Below are 21,258 nucleotides of genomic sequence, written 5' to 3'. Positions count from 1 at the left end.
CTGATTGGTTAGCTATGGTCAGGTGTCCTACACCTGGGCCAATGAGTTGTGCCCTGATGTGTCATGTGGTCCAGGAGATATGGGGGAGAGGGTCTAGATAGTATTTTTCAAACTAGGGGTCACCACCCATTAGTGGATAATGAAATCAATAACCAACCAGCGGCTTGTTGTTTGCTTCTGAATGGAAAGAAAGCTCCAGGCATGAGTGCAAATAGCAGGGGTAGAGTAGATCTCACACTGTTTACTGATATTCCATTTCCCTTGAGGGTGGGGCATATGGGTGACTCAGATGCCACATTGTACTTCCAGGCAGAAGCATTTAAGGGCTAAAGTGGGTGTCTTTTGTATTAATTATCTATAGACCCATAACAAACGGCCACCAATTTAGTGGTTTCAAACAACACACTCATATTATCTTACAGCACTTCTGGAACTCAGAAGTTTGAGATGTACCTCAATGAGCTAAAGTCTAAATGCTTGTAGAGTTTCGTTGCTTTTTAAAGGCTTTGGAAGCTGGTGTCCCTGCTCTTTCCAGCTTCTAGAAGTCACGCATATTCCTTGTCTCTTAGCCTCTTCCTCCATCTTGAAAACCAGCAGTAGCAGATATGTTCTTATCACACTGCAATGGTCTGACCACTTTTTTTTTAATGTTTATTTATTCTCTTTTGTTGCCTTTGTTGTTTTATTGTTGTAGTTGTTATTGTTGTCATCGTTGTTGGATAGGACAGAGAGAAATGGAGAGAGGAAGAGAAGACAGAGAAAGACAGACACCTGCAGACCTGCTTTACTGCCTGTGAAGCAACCCCCCTGCAGGTGGGGAGCCAGGGCTTGAACCGGGATCCTTACGATGGTACTTGCACTTTGCACCACCTATGCTTAACCCACTGCGCTACTGCCTGACTCCCCCTCCTTGACTTTTAAAAGACTCATGTAAGTGCATTTGGCTCCCTATTTGAAGGTCAACTGAACTGATGAACAATCTTCATTCCATGGGCCACTGTAATTTCCTTTGCTGTGTAAAATAACATATCCAAAGTTTCCATAATTAAGACATAAATATCTGTGGAGACCATGCTTCCTTCTACCACACCCTCTTCCCTCTGCCACTGAAATCAGCATTGCTTGGGGATGCTTCCAGTGACCTCAATCCCAGGCTTCTACTACTATACCATACTAGTAGCATAAAGAAGAAAGAAAGCTCTTGCACCCTTAAGGCTTGGAGGCTGTTTGTTACTGCAGAGAACCAGATTCTCCTGACTGATATAGACATTAAGGATCACTCAGTGAAGTTTTCATTACAGGTGAACAGAGCTACATTATAAAACGAATCTCCTGTTGCAAATGTAAGATGAGTAAAGACCTCTGTTCAAAAGAAAAATGTCTAGAGCAAGCAAGCACATTCCACTGGTGTCTGAACAGCCTGCTTACTTGTTTCCTAATTCCACTCCAGGGTGGCACTGCCAGAGGGGCAGGCAGGCAGGCTCCCTCTTAAGTGGTGTGGTAACTTCTTCAGTGAGCTCCATTCCCCCCTACCTGCTGCATGAGGTACCTGGTGATCAACTTCCACTGCTGATGGTCTGTTACTTATCTGTGAACCACCAGTCTTCCTATTACCTAACTGTGTTTCTAGGAGAGGTCTGTACCCAGAGGAACATAGAACATAATGCCTTTCCTGATAAATGACCCAATAACCAAGAGTTTATAGTCCTGTTTGGTACAATCACTATTCTGGAATATTACACGGCATTGAAAGTGTGCTCATGTCTTTTATAACCCAGGGAAATACCTATCATATGATATTAAGCAGAATAAATCAGAAATCAAAGAAGGGCATTTGATGAGATCTCAGCCTTACACTCAATAAAGGTCCCAGAGAAAGAATGAGAAGACTTGATGGTGTTAAGTTGCCAGGACTCCTCAAACTGATGTAAGGATTCAATGCAAAATCCCCAACAAAATTCAGGTTTATTTTTCTCTTTGCAGAAATTGGCAGGCCGATCCTAAAATTCACATGGAGATGCAAGGGACCCACAACAGTCTAGATAATCTTGAAAGCAATAGAAGGCAAATTTGGGGCATTCATATTCATATTTGCCTAATTCAAAAACTTACTACAAAGCCACAGTAATCAAGATTGTGTGATACTGGCATAAAGATAGACACACAGATCAATGAAACAGCATTGAAAGCCCAGAAATAAACTCATATATTTATGGTCAATTGATTTTTGACAAGGCAAGGGAGCCCAAACAGTCAATTTTAACAAACAATGCTGGCACAAATGTGTATCCACGTGCAAAATAACAGTTACACTTACCCAGCCTCCATGAACAAAAAAGCACTCAAGATGAATCAAAGACCTAAAGGTAACCACTACTACTGTGAAACTCTCAGAAACAAACCAAGTATAATCCAACATGATCTTGGATTAGGCAATGGTTTCTTATATAATACCAAAAGCAGAGGCCATGAAACAAAGGCAGATCTGACTTCATTAAAACAAAACATAAAACTTTTTGAGTTCCAAGCGAAAAGGAAAAGATGTCCCCCAGAGTGGAGAAAGTATTTTTGTTAGGTATCTGATAAGAGTCTAATGTGCAGAGTCTATAAAGATCCTATTATGGTTCAACAGTGAACAGGCAAATAACCCAATTAAAAATGGGCTAAGAATTAGAATAGACATTTCTCCAACAATGCTAAGTACACGAAAATATGTTCAACATCATTAGTCACTTGGAGAAAAGAAAACCAAAGCCACTGAGAGAGATACTCCACAGCTACTAGAATAGAAGGACAGAATCAAATAGCTGGTTAGAATCAAATTGAAGGACAACAGTGAGTGTTTTCAAGGAGAAAGAAGAACTCTGGTACATTGATGGTGGTAATATAAGATTGTACTATACCTAACGATAATAAAATAACTGTCTCCCAAAAGGTTAAACATGGAGCTGTGCTCGCTTCGGCAGCACATATACTAAAATTGGAACGATACAGAGAAGATAAACATGGAGCTAATATATGATCCTTCAATTCCATTCCAAGGTATATATACCCCCTCCAAAAACTGAAAACAGATGTTCTATATACTACAATTTGTACACAAATGTTCGTCAGAGCATTATTCATTAGTCATAAGGTCTGACAAAAACTCAGCTGGCCACAAACTGATGAATGTATTTCTACTTGAATTTTAAATTTTAACTTGAATTTTAAATTTTAATTTATTTGTAGGGCTAGAAAAATATCTCACCTGGATAGTACACCTGCTTTGCCATATGTGCAACCCAGGTTCAAGCTCAGCCCCCACCACAAGAAAGGAAACTTCAGTGCAGTGATTTCTTTCCTTCTCTTTCTCTGCCTGAAAACATTGGCTTGGAGTGGAGCCCCAGTAATGACAGAAAAATAAATAAATTTAGTTTTAATGTATCTTTAATGAACTCATGTATACAACTGAATATTATTGAGCCATAAAGAGATATAATATTAATTCATGCTACAAACAAATGAACCTTGAAAACGTTTTTTGAGTGAAGGAGGTTAGACTTGAAAGGCCATATATTGTTTGATTCCCTTTATATAAAGTAACCAAACTCTGCAGGGTTTAGGAGATAGAAAATAGCTTAGTGGAGCTCCAGTGGCGCAAGCGGTTAGCGCACGGTACTTATACAGAAAATAGATTAGTGGCTACCATAGGCTGCAGAAGGGGGAAATTAGAAGTGATCACTAGTGGGTATGAATCTCTTTGGGGGGTAATAACATTTTTCTGGGAGCACTGCTCAATTCTGGCTATCATAAGGGGGCTAAACCTGAGAGCTTCAGGCATGAAAGTTCTTTGCATAACCATTTTGCTAACCCTCCCCACCCCCACAACTTTTCAAATATACTAAAAACCACAAATGTTTATACTAAAACTGAATATTGTGGTAGATAAATCGTATTTTAATTTAAAAAAAACAAGAGTAAAAACAAACACAATTAAAATGACTAAAAGGTAAAGAAAGGCACTTAGAGAGAGACAGGCTGGGAGTATGGATTGACATGCCAACGCCCATGTGCAGCCAGGAAGCAATTACAGAAGCCAGACCTTCCACCTTCTGCACCCCATAATGACCCTGGGTCCATACTCCCAGAGGGATAAAGAATAGGAAAGCTATCAGGGGAGGGGATGGGATAAGGAGTTCTGGGGGTGGGAATTGTACCCCTATTATCCTATGGTCTTGTCAATATTTCCATTTTATAAATAAAAAGGAAAGAAAAAGAGAAAGAGAGAGGGAGAGAGAGAAGGAAAGGCACCTAAATAAAGCCACCATGTCTTCCCTCGCAAGGTACGTTTGAAGTACTGGCAAAAGGAGAGTCTGGGGAAAAACCATACGTGAAACTGAGATCCTATGATTTTGAATACTTTTATGCTAGTCTCATGCTGTGTGATTTTACAACCCAGATTCCTATCCCTGTGATTCCCCAAAACTGTACCATTTCCTAGCCCTTCCATGCCTACCAAGACCTGCCATGTCAGCCACTAGAACTGCTGTGCTATCTTCTGTTCAGCTAACTCCTCCAGGAAGACTTCTCTGATCATCCCTGCCTCCTGATGGGATTAAATGTCCCCCAGCTCTCACACCCTGTGTGCCCCATCACAGTAGCTCCCTCACACTGTAAAGAGCTGCTTCCTCACTGCCTGCCTCATGTATAGAGCTCAAAGGAGAGTATAGACCTCATTGTGTCTCTGATCACTGGAGTTCACTGCACTGCATGGTACCTGGGACACAGCAGGTGCTCAGGAATAAATACAGGTGCTTCCCATTGAGTGACTGCTTGAGAGAGTGAGAGTGGACAGAGTCTAACAAAAGAATGGTGATAGCCTTTCTCCAAGTGAGTATACTATAGAGGTTTCTTCTTCTAGCTGGGAGGACTTGGCACTGGGCTTGGGGAATGCTCCTTAAGGGAATGGTCCTGGCCACAGCAAGTTGAGTCAAGAATACAAGAATATCCGAGTCCCTGAAAAAGTGTAAAAACCAGAAAACACATCCAGGAGAAAAAACAGGTACTGGTTACTGCTTCAAGTGTGCATAAATACTAACTCACGTGTTCTTCCGACAACACAGAGTACTACTCTGACTCCCAATTCACAGTCAGAAACTGAGGCACAAAGAGTCTAAGTAAGTTGCCAAATGACACACAGCCACAACATGGGCCGAATGAGATATGGCTCAGAAAACACATTCTTTTTATGCAGTCCTGGGAATAAAGCCAGGACCTCACACATGTGTGATGCCCAGCTGAGCAGCCTCTCAGAAAAGGGGGAAAAAGTTCATTTAAGAAAGAGAGAGAGAGACAGAGACAGAGAGAGAGAGAGACAGAGAGAGAGACAGAGACAGAGACAGAGAGAGAGAGACAGACAGAGAGAGAGAGAGAGAGAGAGAGAGAGAGGAGAGACACACAATGGCACTGCTGAGCTCAACTGAGCTCCCCAGGTGCCATCAATAGTGTACTCACATGGTGCTGGGGTTCACACCCCAGGATTGTGTGCATGCTAATGCATGTGTGAGTTATCTCCCAGCCACAGAAATACTACATAATAGATGGGATTATGTGTTTCTAATTGGGGCATGGAGTCCCAAGCTAATGTGATGGGTCCTGATGCCAAGCTAAGGAATTCTAACTGTACCCAGAAGGCAATGGGGAGCCATGGGCAAGTTGGGGGAAGGAGAACGACTGGGTAGATGTTTCCCCAGTCCCGTGGAATTCCCCTACCCCTGCCTGGCAGGAGGTCACAGTTCAGCTGGGTAGGGAGGAACCACGCCTGGGGGCACCTTTTTTCAGGTACAACACTCCACATTCTGACCTACTTTCCGGGTGTGATACAATGAGTAGGGAGTAGGGAGGCGTGAGGAGCAGGTGGCTGTGCAACTGAGAGGTTTATAGGGCCCTTGTCACATTCTCCCCTCAGCAGGGTTATTTGTGTACAGACTTGTCTGCTCAGCCAGAACTGAACAGCCTCCTGTGTCCTTGCCTTGCAGCCTGCTCAGCCCCCCATCTGTGCACCTGCTTCTTACACCGCCCAGTTAGGGGGAGAGGCAGGCAGGCAGGAAATGTCAGCCCTGCCTTCCTGATTTGGGGAGCCTGAGTGATCCCAGTGCGGGCCGGCTTCACTCCCAGATGGAGATATGGAGCCTAAGAGGAAGAGGAAGCTCAGGCTCAGAGAGTCTGGCAGGTTGCTGCCCCCAGAGTCAACAGCCAGGGGGAGGGGAGCCCCAGGCTTCTGGGACTCCTGCCAAATCCACCATCAAAATCCCACATGGTTCCGGTGGGTCTTTGCAGGGCCCCCTGGCACAGCTCCCACTGTCACCTCATCCAAGAAGCCTTCCCTGACTACTTCAGCATATCTGGCAAGAGGAGGAGAAGAAGGATGGCAATCTGACCAAGTCATATTCCCAAACTCTGGACTCCCCATGGGCTTCTAGGCAGACAGCCTCCTTAACATTGTCAAGTTCACTTTTCTGGCTGGCATCTGTGTTTACACCACAGCATCGAAACTTCCTTCAATGCAATGAGGGCCAGGCTTGAGTCTGGGTTGCACACATAGCACAATAGCACACTATCCAAGTGAGTTATTTTGTTGGCCTGAAAGGAAGTGTTTCTTCAAGGAGCACATTTCTGTGTATCCCATGAAACTGGAGCACTGAAAGGCAAAGGTCAATGAAAATTCCAACATGAGGAATGGCAGCAGGGTGCAAATTGCCCACAGACCATGCTTGAATGCTGTCCAGCCTTCTGAGGAAAGAGGGTGGGGGAGGGGTGGATACTGGTAAGGAGAGAGTATAGGCGCTGAAGCAAGAGACTTGCCTTGAGACCGGTGACCTAGGCCCAATCTACCCTGCCCTTTCCGTGAGATAAACTTTTCCTTGTGTGCTGAATGGGGTGCTGTGAGCCCTATAGACTTGAAGGTTTAGACTGACTCTGCTAGAATAGAAATGAGAGAAGGAAGCCAATGTAGGCAGTACCGTAATTACTGCTGTACTGGCCAATACTGCCCTCCCCTTCAATGCCCAGGCAGGGCCCTTGCCCATGTGTCTTTTGGGGAAGAAGACCTTGGGGCATTTTTTATTGTAAATAATAGAGAGAGAGAGAGAGGAGGGAAAGATAGAAGGAAAGATAAACACTTGCAGACCTGCTTTGCTGCTCATGAAGCAGACCCCCTGTAGACTTGCTAATATGTGTGCTCAACCAGGTGTGCCACCTCCTGGCCCCTTGCTTTGTTTTTATGGCACTGGGGTTTCAGTCATGCAAGATGTCACCTCTGAAGGGTCTCCCCAGGCCAATATTTTTATTCATTGTTTAAGAGAGGTAAAAAAAACAGATAAGATAGAGGAGAGACATTGCTCCACCACCCTTGGAGTTCTCATGGCGCCATCCTGATGCTCTCCTGTGGTGTCAGGGCTTGAACCCAGGGTCTCAAGTCTAATAATATGTGTACCAGGTGAGCTATCTCCAGCAGCAATTGCCATTTCTTTAAATTAATTAATTTTTTTTTGGCTCTGGGGTTATTGCTGGGGCTCGGTGCCTGCACTACAAATCTACTGCTCCTGGAGGCCATGTTTTCCCTTTTGTTGCCCTTGTTGTTTACCGTTGTTGTTGTTACTATTATTGTTATTGCTGTCGTTGTTGTTGGATAAGACAGAGAGAAATAGAGAGAGGAAGGGAAGACAGAGAAGAGGAGAGAAAGACAGACACTTGCAGACCTGCTTCACTGCTCATGAAGCGACCTCCTTGCAGGTGGGGAGCTGGGGGCTTGAACCAGGATCCCTACGCCAATTCTTACACTTTGCATCACATAAGCTTAACCCACTGTGCTACCACCCAGCTGCTTGGCACTTTCATTTTTTAACAGACTAATTTTTAATCAGTCTATCTATTTAATCCAGAGCATTGCTCATCTCTGACACAGAATTATGCCTGGGATTAAACCTAGGACCTTAGAGGTTTGGGCATGCAAGTTCTGCACTCTAACACTAAGTATCTTCTCAATACAAGAAAGTGTATTTCATTGTCTGTCTCTTTCCCAGTCTTGGATGGAAAACCAGATGATGTTCTTCCCTGTTGAGACCTGCATGTTCCAGAAATCTTCAGGGACACACCTGCAGTTTCCTCTCACTGTAAAATATTTCCATCATTCTCCCAATTGTAATCCTTCCCAGTCTCCCCAATGTCACCTCATTCAGGAAGCCTTCCTTGTTTGCTACAGCTTAAAGTGTCCCAGACTTGCGAACCAGTGAGTCTGACATTAAATCTTCCTAGCAGGAAGATTTAATGTCAAATTTAACCATATTAAAATTCTGTTTCTTACGTGTGTATATGTCTAAGCATATAAAGTCTTAGTGACAGAGATGTTCATACAAAAACATACTTTTTCCCCATCTTGCCTTTCATAAAATGTCAGAGCAGATCAGTATGTGTCTGTGACACACATAGCTCGCTCACACAAACCCGTGAAAGCCCACACTGTAAGGAGTTTTGAGAGACAGTTGTTAAACCCAGTCTTTTCCAGTGATGACAAATATCCTCCAGGGATATCTGGCATGTCTGAAGGCACTTGGAGGAGGGGTGAAAGGCACCGAGCAGGCTGCATGCACGATGTTTGATGCTTTGGCTTGAATGCTCACGATGCCAAGAGTGAGAAATCTGATCCGGATCACAACAAAGTCGATTCAATTAACACAAAGGGAACACATACTCAGAACATCGCCCTTACTAATTGCCTTGCTGAGTTCCACTGAGATGCTCCTAGGTGAGCTATGTCTACAGATGTGGATGGTTGGGTGGTGTGTGAGAACTCACTGTGCACTACTTCCCAGCCCTGCCCTTGATGACAGTGAAATCACAAGCAATGCAATGAAATCACCATGGCAGCACCGACACCACAGAGACTGGCAAACACTACAATCCCCACCACCCTTTCTGATAGCCCTCGTAACCCTCTTTAATTCCCCCCTTTGAGGGCCAGTTTTTGTCATAGTGTGTCACCTGAAAAGAGAAAGGGAATTCATAAGCCTGGTGGATCCTTCTAGGTCTCCAGACCAGGCCAGTAGCTCAGCACCAGAACCTAAATGTGTCCCTGTACACACTCTCCACACCCCACCTTGTACCACACACATCTGCAGGCACATGCACTCCACCAGACCAGACCCTTCCACTTTCCAGACCACACACACTCACAAGCACTAAGCACATCCACATATCTGCACCTCTCTTGTACACCATGCATGCATTACACCAGTATACAGGTACTCTCACAGAAGGCCTCAAGCCAGCAGAGGTTGGACTGGCATGATGAGCTCAATAAAAGAATGATCACAGGGGGAAGAGATTTCAGTGATAGCACATGGGATTTGCAAGCCTGAGGCCTCAAGTTCAAGCCCCATAACTGCCATATGCCAGAGTTGAGCAGTATTCTGGTGTCACTCTCTCTCTTCAGTAAACAAATAAATCTTAAAAACAAAACAAAAAGGCCGAGGGGTTGGGAAGATAGCATAATGGTTAGGAAAAGACTTTCATGCCTGGGGCTGCAAAGGTCCCAGATTCACTGCTCTGGTTAAATAAATAAATAAATACTGAAATGGGGGAAGTAGCTCAACCAGCAGAGCACAGAACTTGCATGGCTGAGCTTCTAGGTTTGAACCCCAGTGCTACATGTACCAGTACTGCATGGTTATATGGTGCTCTGGCCTCTCTCTTCATCTCATGTGAAAATTTCTCTCACATATGAAAACTAAAAAATAAATTTAAAAAAAAAGAGTAAGAGCAGAATGAAAGACATTAAAAAGAAAGAAAGCAAGTATGGGGTCCAGAAGTGGTGCACTCAGTACAGCACATGTGCCACGATGTACAAGGAGTTGGTCTCAAGCTGCCATTCCCCAACTGCAGGAGGGTAGAGTAGTGAAGCACGGCTACACCTGTCTCTCTCCCTGTCTTTTCTCTCCTCCCTCCCTTGATTTCTGTCTCTATTCATAAAATAAGCTACTGAAAGCAGTGGGTTCATTATGTAGGCACTTAGCCCCAGCGACAATCCTGGTGACAATTTAAAAGAAAGAAAGAAAGAAAAGAAAAAAGTGAGCTCACTGAAGGAATTGCTCCCTATGTTCCAAGCCATCTGGGTAGTTCTCCTCATCCCACCACCACCACCACCACCACTACCAGTCTGCTAAGGCAAAAACCTCAACACTCCTGGCCCCAAGAGCATCAAACCCAGTGATCTACCTTAGTATCCATTCCTCCTGGTCTCTGGAGGTCCTGGCCATGGGCTCTCTTTGCCTGCTCAGACTCCAGCTCTCTGTAGGCTCTGAAGCTGTGCCCAGCCAGCTCTGCCCTTCAGGGGCCCTTTCCAGACCTCAGACTTCAGGTGGGGCCTGTTCCCTGCAGCCACTCTAGTTGTCTCCAGACTCCACTGAGTCCACACCTCTATCTCCAGCCAGACATTCTCTGACCCCACACTCAACTACCTTGGGGCATCTCTGTGTCCCCCCAACTCCTCAGGCAAGTACCAGAGCCACTCCCTGTGTGTATCCACACCTGCTCCTGGCCTGTGTGCTGCCCTGCCCCCCAACAGGCCACACACAGGACATGCTCAGGGATAAAAGGTAAACGATGCTGCTTGTCCAAAGGGAGGGAGATAACCACATCCTGGGGAACAGACAGGAAGCCTTACCCCATTTCACCATGAAAGGCCTGTGTTCCACAGTGTTCAGGGACCAGCCCCCAGCAGCACAGGCAGGGGGCACAGGGTAGAAGAAGCTGCCCAGATACAGTCAGACCTTGGAAGGCCTGCAGGTCCAGCTCTCCTCAACCCCAAGTGAGGGGTTAGTTACAAAGAAAAGGAAAAGGCGTTCCTGCTACGCGTCCTGTTTCCTCTCCTCCTCTGGGCTTCTCAGGCCTGGGAGGGCGGATGTCTAGGCCAGCAGTTGTGCTCAGCCTGAGCAGACAGGCAGATGGGCTGAGCTCCCTGGAGGCCTCTGCACCCAGTCATCTGGTGATGAGACAGGGCCTCCCCACAGTGACCCAGTTTTTCTTCCTCCACTCTTCATCCCCAGTTGATGTTAAGGTCCCCCAAAGGCACCTCACTGGGGAGCCTTCCCTGTCACTCTCACTTTCCCTGGACCTCTCAATAGCTCCACTCCTCCCTGGCCCCTGGCAACCAGGCCCAAGTCCTCCTGGCACTCTGTGACCATTCTCTGGAGACCCATGTGTCCTGTGAACCAATGTGCGTAGGGGACCTGAGGGCCAGCACATAAAGCTCCTTGAGTGGCATATCAGATGAACTTCCCCCTGCAGATGGGGCCCTTCCTGAGGGCAGAGGGCAGATTCCACATCAAATAAGGTGGTCTTTGAGCATAGTGGCTAGGAAGTTCCTGCAGGATAACAGTCATGCCTGAGGGCAAGAAGCCTGGGGCCTCCTCCCCACTGGCTGGGGAGTCCTGGGGGACAGAAGTCATGTTCCCAGATGGGTAACAGTGCCCCTCCTGAAGGGCAAGGACATGCTGCCTCCATCAAACTAGGAGCCTCCCACCAGAGTGAGCCCAGTGCACATCTCTCACCCCCACAATGGTTCCTGATGCTTACTTGAGATTGGTCCAAGTCCAGAGAAAGGTTTCCATCTGGAACAAAGCTGGGGGAAGTCCTTGAGATCCCTCCCTTTCATAGAGCCCTGTGACAATGTCTTTCTTATTCATGCCCTCAACTGGAAGGAGCTCTCACACACACACATGTAAGACAAATAAATGTCTGAGCAGAGGCCACTACCTGTTGTCTAATCATGAACATCAATTTCTCCTGGATGGCAAAATGGACCACTGGAAGATCCCTGGTAAGAGGATGTCCTAACAGGGCACACCCCAGCTCTGGCCTGCATGCAAACAGATGTGTAGGCAGCTGGCTCTGTCACTCCCTGGTTAAACCTCTTCTCCCTGAGTCATTGCCCATGCCCTGCAGCCCCTATTCCAGTTGAAATGGCTGGAGGCACCCAGGCAAGGGGAGAATAGGGCCCTTCCCAGGTCCTGCCTTGAGGATATCACGGGCCTTTCCTGGGTGTTGCCCTCAGCCTGGTCCCAACCACCCACCACAGTCATCTTCCAGACAGACACACACCAGCTCCAGGGAGCTGCTATTTAGTATCTTTGATCTTCAAAGTGCCTTGCTGACACTTTATGAGCTCAGCCTCACCTAGGGCCCCCAGGGCTAGAAGCAAGAGATTGTATCCCAGGCAGAAGCCCAGGTGACTGGACAGAGCCAGAGAGCAGCTGAGCCCCTAGACCAATGCCCACACAAGCCCAGGGCCAGCCCTTAGTAGAAACTAAGTGGAATGCAAGTTTACTGAAAAGCAACCTAAGTTATCAGCAATATTTTCTTACTAAGCAGTAATAAACATTATTTGAATATGTGCATTAAACATTTAATATAAATCAGGAGCCATTAAAAATAATATATTTGCTCATTTAATTCTCACAAGAACACAGTAAGGTAGCTAATCTTATGCCTACCCCCCATACGAAGAAACTTAGACACAGAGGGAGCCAGATGGTGGTGCACCTGGTTTAGTACATGCGTTACAGTGCACAAGGATCTAGGTTCAAGCCCCTGGTCCCCACCTGCAGGGAGAAAGCTTCACAAGTGGTGAATCAGGGCTGCAGGTGTCTCTCTGTCTCTCTCCCTTTTACCCCCTCCTCCCCTCTCAATTTCTCTCTGTCTCTATCCAATACTAAATAAATAAAAAACACTATAAAAAAGAAACTTAGACACAGAGAACTTAAGGAACCTGTCCAAAGTCACAGAGCAGAAAATAAGAAATGAAAACTGCTCCAAGCCCTCTGCTTAATTAGTTAAGAAGAGCAAGCATTTGTTCAACAATTTCTTTGGCTTTGTGTGTTAACTCTCTTTTCAGCCACCAGGTTCCAGATGCCGGCATGATGCTGACCAGACTTCCTTGGACAGACGACCCCATCAATGTGTACTGGAGCTCCGCTTCCCCCAGAGACCCACCCTACTAGGGAAAGAGAGAAGCATACTGGGAGTATGGATCAACCAGTCACTGCCCATGTTCAGCGGGGAAGCAATTACAGAAGTCAGACCTTCTTCCACCTTCTGCAACCCACAATGACCTTGGGTCCATACACCCAGAGGGACAAAGAATGGGAAAGCTATCAGGGGAGGGGATGGGATATAGAGATCTAGTGGTGGAAATTGTGTGAAGTTGTACCCCTCCTATCCTACGGTTTTGCTAGTCTCCTTTTTTTTTTTAATTTAAGAAAGGAGACATTAACAAAACCATAGAATGAGAGGGGTACAATTCCGCACAATTCCCATAACCCGATCTCCATATCCCATCCCCTCCCCTGATAGCCTTCCCATTCTCTATCTCTCTGGGAGTATGGATCCAGGGTCGTTGTGAGTTGCAGAGGGTGGAAGGTCTGGCTTCTGTAATTGCTTCCCTGCTGAACATGGGCGTTGACTGGTTGATCCATACTCCCAGTCTGCCTCTCTCTTTCCCTAGTAGGGTGGGGCTCTGAGGAAGCGGAGCTCCAGGACACATTGATGGGGTCGTCTTTCAGCCACCAGGTTCCGGATGCCAGCAAGATGGTGACCAGACTTCCCTGGACAGACGATCCCATCAATGTCTCCTTTTTGAAAGAAAGAAAGAAAGAAAGGAAGGGAGGAAAAAAGAAAGAAAGAAAGAAAGAAAGAAAGGGAGGAAAAAAGAAAGAAAGAAAGAAAGAAAGAGAGAAGAAAGAAAGAAAGAAAGAAAGAAAGAAAGAAAGAAAGAAAGAAAGAAAGAATAGGAAAGCTGTCAGGGGAGGGGGTGGGATACGGAGATCTGGTGGTGGGAATTGTGTGGAGTTGTACCCCTCTTAGCCTACGTTTTTGTTAATGTCTCCTTTTCTAAATAAATTTTTAAAAAAATTTTAAAAGAGCAAGTATAATACCAATGCTTGTGAGAATTGGATACTTTAGTTTAGAAAGAATCGATCCTAAGTGTGTACAGATTGGCCCTGCAGTGGTGGAGTTTAGGACAGCAGAGCTTCTCCAAGGAAGCATGAGTTTATCAGTCATCATAAACTCATAAGACATGAGTTTATCAGTCATCTCTGTGTCATAATTATCTTCCTTTTGGAAATTTTTTAAAACAAAAATTGTGACATTTCATAAAATATTCTCTTTATATTGGGGGGGTTACTGCTTTACAGTGCAGTCATTGACATATGCATATAATTTCATTGTATAACAAGCTCCAGAAGCTTTCTTCCTATCCCTCCCCAGAGTCCTTTGCTTTGGAGTAATACACTACATCCAGTCTATGTTTCACTTTGTGTTCTCCATCCCCAAAGTCCTTTGCTTTGGTGCAATGTTTTTTGGAAATCTTACTGAGTAGTTATATTAAAATTTGGAAAGAAAAAAAAACTCACCATAACAATGATTTGGTAGGTACTTTGCATATTTCTCAAGTTTAAGCCTGAAGACAACTCAAGGGGGAGAGGAGGCATTATTCCCTGGGGGTGGGGGAAGGGGGCCTCCTTATCCTCCAGGCTAGAGGCTCAGTGGTCATGAGCCAGTGAGTATCTCCCTCCCCCCACACACACACCCCACACACACCATCTCAAGGCACCAGCAGAGAGGGGGGGCATGGCAAAGCAATTAAGGCCAGGACTGGGCAGACCTCTTATCTCAACAGTCTGTACTGCAGTTGTGAGGCAATGTCCTGGCACAGCCAGAGCTCCCTAGGTGGAGAAAGCACTCACCAACACCAACACCACCATCAAGACTTTCTGGGTGGTCATAGGCTGTTCCATGGCTGCCTCAGCTCCTGTTGGCTCTCCTATTCCCAGTGCAAATCACATTGCTTCATGCCCCCATCCCTTCCCAGGGCAGCTGAGAGAAGATAATGGGTCTGAAGCATTCTGGGGAGGCCAGAGTGCTGGGAGAGACAGAAACCTGCTCTCAGGACAAGGTTGAATTATCGAGCATGTTAAAGAAATGCATTCCCATTGCTTTCAAGAATGCACAGGCTTTCACAGGAGGTGGGTACTGCCAAGGCCAGCCAAGAGAAGCTGTGTCCAGTGAGACAGAGGGCAGGGAGAGGCACTCAGATACCTCCCAACCTCTCTTCAAATCACAGCATGGCCTTGGGGGTGAACAGCCCCGATATCCACCCAGAGCCCTCCACCTGCTCCTTCCTGTGTCTCATAAGGGGCTGCTGACCCCTCCTGAACCATCGACCTGTCTGCGGCGGCAACCTAAGGATCAGCTCCATCTCCCCAGCCCCAACGCCCACACATCCAGTGCCAGAACCCGAGACACATCAGCATGCTAATGGATGGGGCAGTGCAATCTCCCTCCAGAGAGTGGAGGGGAATGAATGCACCAGTGTCTTCCCAGCACCCAGTCCAGGTTCAAGACTGTAAGTGCATGAGGCCAGCGCAACACCCCGGGACTCCTCCACAGTGGAGCAAACACTAAACTTGCAAATGGAAGGTCCAGAGTGATGCTCTGGTCCTTTCTCCTTTTCTCTCTCATTCTCATCAATTGCTCTATTACTTTTAAAGAGAGGCCACAGCTAACAAGACTCTCAGGACTCTTCCATTGTTGGGGGAAAGACTCAAAAAATACACCACCAGCAGATGGAGGAGCCTCATGTCCCCCAGCACTGAGTTGGGACTCCGTGTATCTCTTAAGCCTCAGGGACCGATCCCAGACCTCCTGGGGTGCTCAGGATACAACGGATGAGCTTCTGGAATAAGCCCCTCAAGGCCCAGACCGAGTTTCCTGCTGCATCCTCCCTGAGCTCAGGTTCCACCCTCTCAGGAAATGGCACAATCCACTTGGCATCCTGATCATTACTAGGGAGATGTGGGCCATGGACACAAGCCTTCACATCATGAGAGAACATGGAGGCCCCTGGCAGAGGTAGTGTGGCCTCTTGTGTTAAGCTGGGTCTGCGTGTGTGTTGGGCAGAGCTGGTGGTAGCAACCTGCTTGATTCTAAGGACTAGATAGTTGATGTAGGGACCTTGCTTAGGCCAGACCAGGGAGTCAGCTCTCCCATAGCCCCCCAAAATTTTGCTCCTGCCTCACCACAGGTACATGGGGTAACAACTATCCTACAAAGGTACTATGAGAAACAACTTGGTTTCTACTGGAATTCAGGGGCAGGGGCTGCTGAGGATGTCACAGAGGGCAGGTGACATCTGAGGATAACTTGAAGGATAACTACAAAGGATAAGGACTTGAAGGATAGCTACAAATCTACCAGGTCATCAAGGTGAAGAAGAGAGAATACTGACACAAATGCCTGCCTGTGAGTGGGGTTTCAGTCCTCAAATAGCAGAGGACACATGTCAAAATCCCTCTCTCATTTGGTTCTCTCAGTCCCATAGCTGCATTGGCCCCTTGGCACACATCACGCACCTAGACACATACAATATAAAAGTGTAGTTTGGGAAGGTGAGGAACTTGAGGGCAAATGGAGACCGGCTTCTTGGTGAAGAAGGTGGGAAGTTAAGAAGCTGAGAAGGCTTCATCTCATGAAGGAAGGGGTGCTTCTGTCAGACCCCTGACAGCCTGACACCATTTTCCCATCCTAATGTGAACACATACCTCTCTGACCTCTCAAAAGGGACCCCAAGTGAGGTGGCCCAGCGAGAGCAATCTGCAGACTCTGCCCTGCCCTCCTTCTCATCCTGAATGCTGATAATACAACCTCTCCATTGTACCTCTCCTCTCCTGGCCTCGCTCCCTCCTCTCTGTGCCTGCCAGTCTCTCCTTCTCCTCCAACCCTCGCCTCTCCAGGGAGCAGTGAGCTCAGCCTTTCCCATCAGCATTCTTGGAAGTGATGGGAAATGCACAAAGGCCAGGAACTGGAGGGGGCTGCCTCAGCCTGGGGAGAGTCAGAGGGGCTATTCTGAAGGTGGGGGTGCCCCAGGCCAGAGTTCAATCCTTCTGCTTCCAAGGAATCTTGGGCCGGGTCTACCTACATGACATACTCTAAGGTGGGTATCCACTACTAGAGCTTAAGGTACCCATCTCATGGATGGGAAAACAGAAGCCCAGTGAGGGGGGCAGTATGGGGACTGGGGAGTATGGGTATAGTTTACCTGGTAGAGCACATACTACCATGAGTGAGGACCCAGGTTCAAGGTCCTGGACCACAACATGAGAACACCTGCATAAGGAAAGCTTCAAAAGTTGTGGAGCAGTGCTGTGGTGTCTTTCCTCCTCTCTCTGTTTTTGTCTCTGTCTCTATCTCTTACCCTCTCTCTTAAAAAGAAAGAAGAAGAAAGTGAAAAAGGAAAAAGAAAAATAAAATAAAGTATATCAAGGGACTGACCGCCATGTCCCAGGTACCATTCAGACCTTTCCCACTTTTTTATTTAATTTAATCCTCACAAGAACCCTACCAAGCAAGGTGCACATGGTCAGATGAATAATGAGTACTAAGATGCCCAACTCCCTACTCCAAGAACTGTGACCATACTGTCATCATCGGGTACAAGACTCTGCAGATGTGCCTTAAGGATCTGAAGAGGGGAGATGACCCTGCACCATCTAGATGAGCCCTATGAAATCACAAGGATGAGAGGGGGCAGGTGGGTGGGAGGGACACAAGTTGATATAATGATGACAGAGAGAGAAAGATGGCAGCTGCTGATTTGGGGGTGGAAGATGGGGCCAGGAGCCAAGGAATGCAGGGAAAGCTGCTGACCCATTTTAGGATGGCTGCTATCCAGAACTTTCAGAAAATAAGTCTGTGGTGTTACAAACCACTGGTAACAACATGTAATGTTGACCGATATTTGGGCATTCCCACTCGTGTTTAGCAAATGAGGAAAGTGAGCCTCCAAGAAGGTCTATGACTCCTTCAGCATGTTCCCCTCCATATGGTACTAACTTCCTAAGAATCTGAGTGGTACATAAAGCTCCCCACCAGGGTTTCAAGATCAGAAGATAGTCTTAGGAGAAGGCAGGGGTGCACAGTGACAGGACAGGGAAGAGACTATGATACCTGTGGTCCTCTAGAGTCCTGCTCTGCTCTACTCTCTGTGATAGGGAGGCCTGTGACACACAGAGCCACACACTGGTCATGGTCTATGAGTAGCATTTGCAGGACTAACCACAGCTAGATGAAACCCCCATTACTTCTCTTTGATCATTAAAGTTCCATTGGAGGAGGAATTCTTATCCTTCTTCCCCAGTACCAGGAGAGGAAAATGAGTCCTGTGGTGGTTAAAGATTAACTCAGTCTCTCTCTGCTCATAAGAAATGGAACCCAGGGTCCAGGAAATGGTGATTCAGCATCAGGGTGCATGCCTTGCTTGCAGGAGGCCCTGGGTTCAATCCCTGGTACAGCATGAAAGCAGCAAAAACAATTTTCTTGAATAATACATCAACTTTGTCATGCATGCAGTCCAGCTTTGAGTCCAACCCCCAACACAATGAAGGAAGTTTGGTGCTATGGTCTATCTGTCTGTTTACAGATCTGGAAAAGTTGCCCCAGTGCAGTGAAACCCTAGCAGTGAGAAGAAAAAGAGTAAGAATTACAGGACTAGTGCCCAAGTCACTATCAGAGTCAGTGAGGAGTTGTGGCTGGGCTCTGGGGTCTGCTACTCACTACCTAGGTGACCTTAGGGGAAGCCACTCTGAGCATTGAGAGAGTGGGACCTGGATTCAGAATGTGTGGTAGGGGCACCCCTTTGTGATATCTCTCATGGGTGTATTTTCATCTCAGCTGGACCCTGAGGCAGGGGTATTCCAGGAGACTTAGACAGCAGCTATGTGTGGAGCCACTGCTTCTGGGTCCCCCAAATTGGATATTCCATCTTAACTAATCATTTCCATGAAAGGAATGTTCAGCCTCATTCTCCACAGTTAAAGAGAGGGCTCCCCCGTGTCTGATAGAGAGGTTCCTGACCCATACCTGGTCCCACTTCCACATCAATGGGGAAAACAGGACTGAGCATCCTCCCAGCAATCCCACCCCATCAGTTAACCACACCTACAACACCCAGAGGGCAAATAACTCACCTGTGACCTCTGCTGGCAAAGCTACATTCCTGCACTGCAGCAAGAAGTGCCAGGGCAGGGGCAATGCTATTGATATTTGAGGGGATGAGAGGCGGTGGGTATTGGTTTGTGGTTTGGGGCTAAGCAGCCTCCACAGCCCCACCATATACACTTTTTAAAAAATTTTCACCAGGGTTATCATTGGGACTTGGTGCCTGCATTATGAATACACTACTTCTAATGGTCTTTCTTTTTTTCATTTGATAGAAACAGAGAGAAACTAAAAGGGAGGTGAGGATAGAAGGGGAGATAGAATGGGAGATATCTGCACTACTGCTTTACCACTCATGAAGCTTCCCTCCTGTACACTGGGCTTGAACCTGGGTCCCTGTACATGGTAATATGTGCGCTCTACCAGTTAGACAACTACTTGGCCCCAGTCTCAGTCCAATCTTTTATTCTCTGTCTCAATTTTTTTTTAGAGAGATAAGGAGAGAGGTGGTCTGGGAGGTGGCACAGTGGATGGAGTGTTGGACTCTCAAGCATAAGGTCCTGAGTTTGGTCCTCAGCAGCACATGTATCAGAGTGATGTCTGGTTCTTTCTCTCTCTCCTCCTGTCCCTCTCATTCATAAATAAATAAAATAGATTTTTAAAAAGAGAGAGAGAGAGAGAAGGAGAGACAAAAATGAGAAGTAACACCACCTCCTTGAAGCCCCATGTGGTGCCTGGACTAGAACCCTGGGTGTCATGATTGTAAGACACACCCTCTCCCATGTGAGCTGGCTCCCAACCCCTAGTCAAGGGCTTTTTGAAGGGAAAGGCCCAGGCCAGATGGCAGCATCCCACCCATGCTCTCTGACACCATCTCTGTGTCATATTTTTGTTTACTCTGCACTTTCATAAAGCCTCCAGTTACCCCCGCTTGCTCAGATGACCCCTTAGACTTCTCTGGGTACACTTCCTGGCATCTGTCTTCCTGCTCCAGACTATATGGTGTCTGTCTGCAGCTCTGGTGTCTCCGGAGATGTGCCCAATGCTGCCTCAGAAAGCCACTCCACCCCAGTCTGGGCTAGGCACCATGCAACTGCTAAACCCTGTGTCAGCTGACACCTCTGATCACCCAAGGAGGATGGACCTTGTCCCCAGCTGTGCAAATGAGGATGGATGGACACACACACACACACACACACACAGAGAGAGAGAGAGAGAGAGAGAGAGAGAGAAACTTCCCAAGGACAGCTGGCATGAGGACCAGCTATGTGGTTTGTGGGTCCTGTGCAAAAGGAAAACATGGAGCCCTTGTTCAGATCACAGATAAGGGGGTGTAGCTCAGTGGTAGAGCATTTGACTTCAGATCTCAGATAAGAGCACTGAGACAGTGGAGAAGTTCTTCTGAGCTCAGAACACCATGCAAGCAAGTATTCCAACTACAAAGCCACTCTGGGCATCCCTGTGCTCTGACTTCAGGCCCAGAGCAAAACTTCCTGTGAGACACCCATGGACACAGGTTCCCTGAGACAGTAGATATCACTTGGTCATCACCAGGAAGACTTTCTAAGCCCCAGAGTTCCCACTGAATAGGTGACATATGGACCTGAGATTTGCCTGGGATTCTTGTCTCTTTTTTTAGCAGAACACTAACTGGGGAATGAACGTGGACCCTATGTGTGTACAATGCCACTGAGCCACCTCTTGGGCACAGTTTTTTTTCCAAAAATTAAGTTTATATTTACTTGAAGGGGGGAAGAGTCTGGGATATGGCACAGCGGATAAATCATTGAACTTTAGAGTATGATTTTTTTTCCTCCAGTGTTATCTCTGGGGCTCAGTGCCTGCACTAAGAATCCATTGGTCCTGGAGGCCATTTTTCCCATTTTGTTGGCCTTGTTGTTATTGTTATTGTTGTTGGATAGGACAGAGATAAATCAAGAGAGGAGTGGAAGACAGAGAGGCAGAGAGAAAGATAGACGCCTTCAGACATCCTACACTGCTTGTGAAGTGACACCCCTGGAGGTGGGGAGCCGGGGGCTCGATCCAGGACCCTTATGCTGGTCCCTGCACTTTGCACCATGTGCGCTTAACCCGCTATGCTACCGCCCAGCCCCCAGGTTTGCATTTCTAACTAGTGCATTTTTGGTGCTGATGCTGTGGTCTGGAAGATACATGCTCATCTAATGGAGGATTCTGAATTTAGGACCTTGTGGAGAGGAGATG

The 21,258-nt window shown here is 46.9% G+C and overlaps 1 protein-coding gene across 3 annotated transcripts in view; it reads right to left on the bottom strand.

The window, feature by feature from the left end:
* Positions 1–21,258, bottom strand: part of ARRB1 (arrestin beta 1) — a 98,973-nt gene that overhangs the window by 42,289 nt on the left and 35,426 nt on the right. The window contains exon 1 of one of the 3 annotated variants that reach the window (XM_060176819.1): positions 10,706–10,819. The exons of the other annotated variants lie outside the window; for them this stretch is intronic. Coding sequence (XP_060032802.1) covers positions 10,706–10,710 — 5 coding nt within the window. The 5' untranslated portion in view covers positions 10,711–10,819. Of the gene's footprint in view, positions 1–10,705; positions 10,820–21,258 lie in introns of those variants that run through there. 3 annotated transcript variants of the gene reach the window in all.

The sequence above is a fragment of the Erinaceus europaeus genome, chromosome 17 (assembly GCF_950295315.1).
Source record: "Erinaceus europaeus chromosome 17, mEriEur2.1, whole genome shotgun sequence".
Classification (NCBI taxonomy): domain Eukaryota; kingdom Metazoa; phylum Chordata; class Mammalia; order Eulipotyphla; family Erinaceidae; genus Erinaceus; species Erinaceus europaeus.
The sequence above is the reverse complement of the archived record's forward strand: the minus strand, read 5'-3'. Positions and strand labels throughout refer to the sequence as shown.